The 8,707-nt window shown below is 56.0% G+C and overlaps 1 protein-coding gene across 10 annotated transcripts in view; it reads left to right on the top strand.

Annotated features, from left to right (window-relative positions):
- Positions 1–250: 250 nt before the first annotated feature.
- SMARCA4 (SWI/SNF related BAF chromatin remodeling complex subunit ATPase 4) overlaps positions 251–8,707 on the top strand; it is a 78,632-nt gene continuing 70,175 nt past the window's right edge. For 8 of the 10 annotated variants that reach the window (XM_017869495.1, XM_017869494.1, XM_017869492.1 and 5 more), the window contains exons 1-7: positions 276–527; positions 1,460–1,592; positions 2,376–2,780; positions 3,100–3,198; positions 3,857–4,115; positions 5,519–5,645; positions 7,398–7,571. In XM_017869495.1, coding sequence (XP_017724984.1) covers positions 306–527; positions 1,460–1,592; positions 2,376–2,780; positions 3,100–3,198; positions 3,857–4,115; positions 5,519–5,645; positions 7,398–7,571 — 1,419 coding nt within the window. In that variant the 5' untranslated portion in view covers positions 276–305. Of the gene's footprint in view, positions 528–1,459; positions 1,593–2,375; positions 2,781–3,099; positions 3,199–3,856; positions 4,116–5,518; positions 5,646–7,397; positions 7,572–8,707 lie in introns of all 10 variants that reach the window. The other 2 variants (XM_017869486.1, XM_017869491.1) reach the window with 2 other exon arrangements.

Below are 8,707 nucleotides of genomic sequence, written 5' to 3'. Positions count from 1 at the left end.
ATTCTCTACCGTGATCAGGAATATGGCAGGAGTCCCTGAAGGTCCCTGTGGGGCAGTGCTTGTCTGTGAGCGTGGCCCACCCCTTCCTGGATAGACTGATCTTGAGTGCCTGAGATGTTGCACTTCCTCTGAGAGTGGTCATGAAGAAAAGGTTCAGGTGACTGGGGTGAAAGGTGCTGGCTTTCTGTCGGAAGGAGATTCTGATGTCACTTGCTATCCCTGTCCTGCCTCACCCTTGGTGGTGAACCCCAGACTGACTGGGACTTTCTTCCAGCAGGAGGCCACTGTCTGCAGCTCCCGTGAAGATGTCCACTCCAGACCCACCCCTGGGTGGAACTCCTCGGCCGGGTCCTTCCCCGGGCCCTGGCCCTTCCCCTGGAGCCATGCTGGGCCCTAGCCCGGGTCCCTCGCCGGGCTCCGCCCACAGCATGATGGGGCCCAGCCCAGGGCCACCCTCAGCAGGACACCCCATCCCCACCCAGGGACCTGGAGGGTACCCTCAGGACAACATGCACCAGATGCACAAGGTAGGGAGCCCTGCGCCAGCCTCGTGCCTGCAGCCCCTGCCCCCTAGGGCTGCAAGCAGCCTCTGGACCGAGGGCCTTACTCGGAGGACAGGGGGGAAGCCTTCTTGTTGGAGGTGGCATGCCTTGGCTCAGCCCCCTATCCCAGGGCCCATGGCCATGAACAGAGGGGTCAGCTCGTCGGACCCCAGCCTGTGCTGGCGCATGATCTGGGCCTGAGCAGCACATCCTGGCCCCTGCGGACACCTGCCCCACCATTTCCCGCTCCCTTGCTTTCTGCATGGGAAATTTGGGAATGTCACTCCAAAGTTTTCTTTTGGTAATGAAGAAAAACATCCAAATTACTAAAAAGGCTTTTAGCCACGTCGTTTCCCCCGTTCTGGCTGTCGAGCTCACCTGTGCCGCTAGCAGAGCCAAGCAGCGGGTTCCCTTTTCTCCAGGGCGTGCCCCTCAGCCACTCTCTTTACCACTCACCTGCGCTGTGCAGGACCTTCAGTCAGCAAGGCGGAGAAGCCTCTTTACAGTCACAAGTCTCTTTTGTGTGTCCCTGGGCATGGTTAGAGGACATATTCCCTTACACATAGAACATCTGAAAGAAAAGGTCATATTAGCATCCGTAAGAAAAGTGATGTTTCTAAGTGGCGGGGCCACAGGAGGTCCCGGGTGGTGGAAGATGAGGATTGCCTGGCCACAGTCTCCCAGGTGCTCGTGCCCCACTGGGCGACATTTATTTTTTGTACCTGTCTTGAGGCCTAAGTAGGTGTCAGAACCCTGCCTTAGAGCCGAGCCGTGTGGTAACGCTGGGGACTGGGGAGATGCACGTTGTCGTCAGTGGCCGTTCTCGGTGCCCTCAAGCTTCTCTCGGGCAGTGCATAGCCGCGCCACCACCTCACGTTCCACATGCTCACCCTGCGTTGTCATGGTCCCTCTCGCAGCCCATGGAGTCCATGCACGAGAAGGGCATGTCGGATGACCCGCGCTACAACCAGATGAAAGGAATGGGGATGCGGTCAGGGGGCCACACTGGGATGGGGCCCCCGCCCAGCCCCATGGACCAGCACTCCCAAGGTACCAAACTGAGTTCCTTCCTGTCTTGTGTTTGTCATACACCAGAGTCCTCAGATCATTTTCTTCCCCTGGGTTCCCACAGGATGGATTCCAGAAGTACCTAGGATGATTTAGCCGTGTGGGTGGCCTGCCACAGAGGGCTGTCTGGCGTGGCATGGCTGGTGCTCTGTTCTGGCCACCTTGTCTTGGAGCAGCCCCAGAAGGGGAAGTGCTGGTTGGGGGGCAGACCGTATTCAGCATGGGTGATAGAGGACGGCTGTGCAGGGCAGCAGCCCCATGCCACCCAGGAACTTACTGAAAATACAGATTCCTAGGGCCTGGGACTCTGCTTTAATGAGCCTAGAAGGTGCCTTTTCTGTACGAGGACAATTGAGAAGTGATATGGTGGGTGACTTGCCAAGTCCTTGCTGTCATCAGGGGAGGGAAGCTCAGGGGCTCCACTGGGAATGGAAATGTTGGGGGTGGGCTTGGCCAGCCCGAGGATGTGGACCCCACTTGTGGACAGGCAGGCGGAGGCCGGGAGAAAGCCGTAATTTCATGCACAGGTTCTCAGCATTAACCAGCAGCACCTTACTGAGATGTGGGTTAAACCAAATCCACCATGCCGGCTGCTGGGCTGAGGTGCCTCCAGCGTGTGCCCTCCAGGTGCCCCTGATTGACTCAAAAGAAGGATGCCATTTGGCCGTGCCCTGTCTCAGAGTAGGAGCTGGTGTAGGGGGAAGAAGTTGTAAAAATTACAGACATATGCTGCCTCGTGACCAGTGGGCTGGCCTTCCTCTGCAGGTTACCCCTCGCCCCTGGGTGGCTCTGAGCATGCCTCTAGTCCAGTTCCAGCCAGTGGCCCATCTTCAGGCCCCCAGATGTCTTCCGGACCAGGAGGGGCACCGCTGGATGGTGCTGACCCCCAGGCCTTGGGGCAGCAGAACCGGGGCCCAACCCCATTTAACCAGAACCAGCTGCATCAGCTCAGAGCTCAGATCATGGCCTACAAGATGCTGGCCAGGGGGCAGCCCCTCCCCGATCACCTGCAGATGGCGGTGCAGGGCAAGCGGCCAATGCCTGGGATGCAGCAGCAGATGCCAACGCTACCTCCACCCTCGGTGTCCGCAACAGGACCTGGCCCTGGCCCTGGCCCCGGCCCTGGCCCCGGTCCCGGCCCGGCACCTCCAAATTATACCAGGCCTCATGGTAAGGCTGGCTGCCCTGGCCCTCAGGTGTCTCAGAGCGAATGACTGGGGTGTGGGTGGTAGAGTGGACAGACTGGACTCTGCTGCCAACTAGGTTCCCCAGTTTGGGATTGCACGGGCCCATGCTGCACTTCTGGGTGCTCGGGTGGTGGGGGCGGCTGTCCTGCTAAATGCTGCTTCCCCAGCTCCCTGCTTCCCCTGGGGGTGCTGGTTAATAGGTGTGTCTGCTGTGTCCCCTGAAGCCAGGGCTGCCCACGAGGCTGGGCACAGGCATAAACCTGGGGAGCACTATTTTCTCTTTTGTTTCTCCCTACGTGTAGGTATGGGAGGGCCCAACATGCCCCCCCCAGGACCCTCAGGCGTGCCCCCTGGGATGCCGGGCCAGCCTCCTGGAGGGCCTCCCAAGCCCTGGCCTGAAGGTGAGCTCCCTCTTCTATGGTGGTGCACCCATGCCCTGACTCCCTGTCACAAGCTTGGGTGGCGCAGGCCTTGAGATGAGCCCTGGCAGGGAGAAAGGGCCGAGGTGGCCAGGCCGAACTGCAGCCTGCACTTTTCTTGTGGTTGTCCCGGGGTCTCCCCTGTAGCCAGTCAGTTCCCAATGGCTGTCGTTTTATCCCATCCCTCGTGGCCTTCACCCAGTCCCTGAGCCCTGTATAAGTAGTTGCTCAGTAAGTGCTGCAGGCTCACATCTGGTGGGCTCAAAGAGGCAGTGGGACTCATTACCCACCCTCTTGGAGCCTCAGGTTTAGCGATGGGCATTGAAGGGCAAATTGCTTCTGTTGGATTTAGCACTGGGAGGAGACGACAGGAAATGCTGCTATAGAGCCACAGACAGAACACAGAAGCCTCGAGGGTGTGGGGCTGACCCCAGTGGAGGGTGTGAGGGACGAGGGTGAGGCTGAGATCTGGAGGAGGTTGGAGCCCAAGGCGGGTGTGAGGGACACCCCTAGGTGAGGGGTGGGAGATGGGCGGGGTCTGCCTGTCCCCAGGGCCTTGAGCAGCCCAGCAGCTTTCTGTTTCCAGCCTGGATGGGCCCCAGAGCTCAACACGATGCCCTGGCCCCTTGCCTCCTCCCAGGACCCATGGCGAATGCTGCTGCCCCCACGAGCACCCCTCAGAAACTGATCCCCCCGCAGCCAACGGGTCGCCCTTCCCCTGCGCCCCCTGCCGTCCCACCCGCTGCCTCGCCTGTGATGCCACCCCAGACCCAGTCCCCTGGGCAGCCGGCCCAGCCCGCGCCCATGGTGCCGCTGCACCAGAAGCAGAGCCGCATCACCCCCATCCAGAAGCCGCGGGGCCTCGACCCTGTGGAGATCCTGCAGGAGCGCGAGTACAGGTGAGGGCGTGGCCCCAGTTCCCAAGGTCACTACTTTCTGTCCCCTATGTCCCTCTGGGGAAGCCACTCAACTTTCTCTCCCACCTTAGGAAACAGTGCCCTGTGCCCACTGCTGCCACTTGGCCTACACCTCCTTCCTCACCTCCCTGCTCCCACCCTGGTTGTGGTCTGTTTCCCATACAGCAGTCTGAATTCTCTTTTTTTTGAGATGGAGTGTCACTCTTGTTGCCCATGCTGGAGTATAATGGCGCAATCTCAGCTCACCACAACCTCCATCTCCTGGTTTCAAGCGATTCTCCTGCCTCAGTCTCCCAAGTAACTGGGATTATAGGCATGTGCCACTGCGCCTGGCTAATTTTATGTTTTTTTAGTAGAGACAGGGTTTCTTCATGTTGGTCAGGCTGGTCTCAAACTCCTGACCTCAGGTTATCTGCCTGCCTCAGCCTCCCAAAGGGCTAGGATTATAGGCGTGAGCCATGTCGCCTGGCCTGAATTCTCTTTCCACGATTGATTGACGTCAGATCTACTCCCTGGATTAAAACCTGCCTGTAACTCCAATTATCTGCCCAATAATCTTTGCCTTATGTCCACTCCTGCCCAGCATCCTTCGTCACCCACCCCACTCTCTCTGTTCCTCTTTTCATTTATTTAACAAGTTAGGCTTTTTCCTGCCCCAGGAACTTTGCACAGGCCGTGCATGGCTCCTTCTACTCATTCAGGCCTCATTGCTGGGATTCCCTCCTTATGGAGGCCCTTCCTGTCACTTCCAGCCACTCTCTGGAATTGCAGTGGTTATTTTATTTTTTTAAATCTCCGTTATGGCCTGTTTTTTCTATTGAGGCTGAGTTCCTTGACTTGTTGGTCTTGTTTAGTGCTAAGGCCCTGCGCTCAAAATGGTCCCTGGCATATAGTTGGTGCTCATTGAGTATGTGCGGAAAGACTGATTAAGAGGATTAGTTCATATAACCTTCCTATGTAACCTTCGTAATCTTCAGACCACACCTCTAGGGTCTCTCCAAGGGGTCGCCTCAGTTTTGAGATGAGAATGCTGAGGTGTGCAGGTGAAGTAGATTCTCACGGCCCTGCGCCTCATCCATGCCAGTGCTGCATGAAAACCCTGGCCCACCTGATGCCAGAGCCTGGCTCACACCAGTGAACGGGCATGAATTGGGCGCGCCTATCAGGAATCTTGTTTGCTGCCCCCTGAGGCCTGGTCCTGAGGAGTGTCCCGGGCTGCCTCCCTCTCTGCTCTGCCCTGCGGCCAGCATCCTCTTCTGAGGCATCTCTTGCCTCATGACCAGTACCTTCCTTCCTCGAGGGATGGGTCCCCTGCAGCTCCAGCTATAACCGGGTGCCCTGGCAAGCCTCTCACCGCCTTTGCTCCTTCTCTTCTCTGCTCCCAGGCTGCAGGCTCGCATTGCACACCGAATTCAGGAACTTGAAAACCTTCCCGGGTCCCTGGCCGGGGATTTGCGAACCAAAGCGACCATTGAGCTCAAGGCCCTCAGGCTGCTGAACTTTCAGAGGCAGGTGGGTGCTGGCACAGCCGCAGCTTTCCAAAAAGGGCCTTTGTCACCAACACTGCTGGTAAGCCTCCAAGTATGGCTTGCTGGGCTAGTATTACACCTGCCTGGGCTGTGAAAAGCAGCTGTGACCACCCATTGGCACTCATTCACTGCAGAGCCTTCCTCTTGCGTCCTGCACAGTGCTGGAGACATGGACCTCTCTACCCTAAAGCACTTGCCTCTTGAAGCATTCTTGCAAGGGCTTCTTTCTTGCTTTTCTTTTCCTCCCTCCCACCCCCCCTTTTTTTTTTGGGAAACAGTCTTGCTCTATCACCCAGGCTGCTGGAGTGCAGTGGCACAATCTCTGCTCACTGCAGCCTCCGCTTCCCGGGATCAAGCAATTCTCCTGCCTCAGCCTCTCAAGTAGCTGGGATTACAAGCGTGTGCTACCATGTGTAATTTTTATATTTTTAGTAGAGACAGGATTTCACCATATCGGACAGGCTGGTCTCGAACTCCTGACCTCAAATGATCTGCCTGCCTCGGCCTCCCAAAGTGCTGGGATTACAGGCATGAGCCACCATGCGCTGTCCCGCATGGGTCTATTTCTGAGGGTGCTGTTCTTAGTGAGACCCTGGAGTGCAGTGGAGAGATCACAGCTCACTGCAAACTTGACCTCCCAGGCTCATGTCATCCTCCCACTTCAGCCTCCTGAGTAGCTGGGAGTATAGGCGTGCACCATTACACCTGGCGAATTTTTCCTTTTTTTGAAACAGAGTTTCACTCTGTCGCCCAAACTGGAGTGCAGTGATGCTATCTCGCCCCACTGCAGCCTCTGGCTCTGTGGTTCAAGTGATTTTCCTGTCTCAGCCACTGAGTAGCTGGGATTACAGGTGTGCACCACCATGCCGGACTGATTTTCTTTTTTGAGACAGAGTCTCACTCTAGCCCAGGCTGAAGTGCAGTGGCACGATCTTGGCTCACTGCAACCTCTTCCTTCCAGGTTCAAGTGATTCCCCCACCTCAGCCTCCCGAGTAGCTGGGATTACAGGCACATGCCACCACGCCTGGCTAATTTTTGTATTTTTGATAGAGATAGTGTTTCGCCACGTTGGCCAGGCTGGTCTCGAACTCCTGATCTCAGGTGTTCCTCTTGCCTTCGCCTCTCAAAGTGCTGGGATTACAGGCGTGAGCCACCACGCTGGTTTTTGTGTTTTTAGTAGACTCAGGGTTTCTCCATGTTTCCCAGGCTGGTCTCGAACTCCTGAGCTCAAGCCATCCACCTGCCTCGGCCTCCCAAAGTGCAGGGACTACTGGCATGAGCCATTGCTCCTGGCCACCTAGTTAATTTTTCTTTTAGTTTTTGTAGAGGTAAGGTCTCCCCATGTTGCCCAGGTTGGTCTCAAACTCCTGGGCTTGAGCAGTCCTCCTACCTTGGCCTCCTAAAGTGTTGAGATTACTGATGTTAAGCCACCACACCCAGCCAAGGGTGCTGTACTTCTGAATGACTCCTAAGAAGCTGTGTGTGTGGTAGAGGGGGGCAAGCTGGAGGTCCGAGAGGACCCACTGGCTAGGTGTCCAGAAGTGATCACCTTCTGTCCTGTGCTCGCCCTGCCCGGGGGTACCTATTAGATGTCCCCTGCACACACGGACTGCGTGTGTAAGGCACTTAAAATGCTCCTTTAGCGGTGTAGCATGTGACATCATCATGCGTGTTCGTCATTGTGGATGCCACAGAGCTGTGCAGCACGTGGGCTTGTCCTCTTCCCTCCTACAGCTGCGCCAGGAGGTGGTGGTGTGCATGCGGAGGGACACAGCGCTGGAGACGGCCCTCAATGCTAAGGCCTACAAGCGCAGCAAGCGCCAGTCCCTGCGCGAGGCCCGCATCACCGAGAAGCTAGAGAAGCAGCAGAAGATCGAGCAGGAGCGCAAGCGCCGGCAGAAGCACCAGGTACACCCCGGTGGCCCCAAGGCCCTGAAGCCCACCCACCTGGCTGCCTGGCTTGTCCCAGCAGTTGTCACGGGGCTGTGTTTGCTTTGTTCCTAAACATGCTGCTTGTCTCTCTCTTTTGCTCATCGTAACAGTATTCTAGGCACTGAGAGCGTATTGGTGTAAAAACCCAATGGTAGGGAGAAGATAGTGATCAAATCCCTGTGTAGCATGTCTGGAAGGTGATAGGGCACAAAGAAAAATCAAGCCGGGATAGAGAGAAAGGAAAGGGCTGTTGTAGACCTGATGTTGGGGGAGTTCTTTCTTTTGGAGGTGACATCTGGGCAGACCCCCAAGGGAGGGAGCCACACAGATCTGTGGGAAAGAGCTTTCTGTGAAAAGGAGAAGGTGCAAGGGCCCTGGGGCTGGAATGTGCCTATGTTTTCTATGGAAAGTAAGGACCTGCATGTAGCCAGAGTACAGTGAGTGGTGGGGTGAGCTGAAGGAGGGGAGGGCAGGGAGGTGACGGGCAGGTGATGCAGGACCTTGTGAGCTGCAGGGAGGATTTGGGCTGTTGCTCTGAGTGAAGTGGGAGCCATAGAGGGTTCTGGGCAGCACAGGGACTGATATGACTCAGGGTTTCCCAGGATGAATCAATAAGACGGAAATCTTCAAATCTAAGATCAAGTAAGGATTTGGGGATGATTGTGCTGATTTGGTCATTCATAGATTTTCTATCATTTATATCTTATTTGTGTAGTGTAAAATAATCTAGACAATCAACACAGCAATCTCTGTTAACATTTTTTTTTTGAGATGGAGTCTCGCTCTGTCGCCCAAGCTAGAGTGTAGTGGTGCAATCTTGGCTCACTGCAACCTCCGTCTCCTGGGTTCAAGCAATTCTCCTGCCTCAGCCCACTGAGTAGCTGGGATTACAGGCACCTGCCACCATGCCTGGCTAACATTTTTTTTGTATTTTTAGTAGAGATGGGGTTTCACCATGTTGGTCAGGCTGGTTTCGAACTCCTGACCTCAAGTGATCCGTCCACCTTGGCCTCCCAAAGTGCTCCCAAAGTGCTGAGATTTGCAGGCATGATCCACCATGCCTCGCCAATTTTTTTTTTTTTTTTTTTGAGACGGAGTTTTACGCTTTTTCT

The sequence above is a fragment of the Rhinopithecus bieti genome, unplaced genomic scaffold, assembly GCF_001698545.2.
Source record: "Rhinopithecus bieti isolate Rb0 unplaced genomic scaffold, ASM169854v2 scaffold_5025, whole genome shotgun sequence".
Taxonomy (NCBI): Eukaryota; Metazoa; Chordata; class Mammalia; order Primates; family Cercopithecidae; genus Rhinopithecus; species Rhinopithecus bieti.
This window is presented reverse-complemented; position numbering and strand designations above follow the sequence as displayed.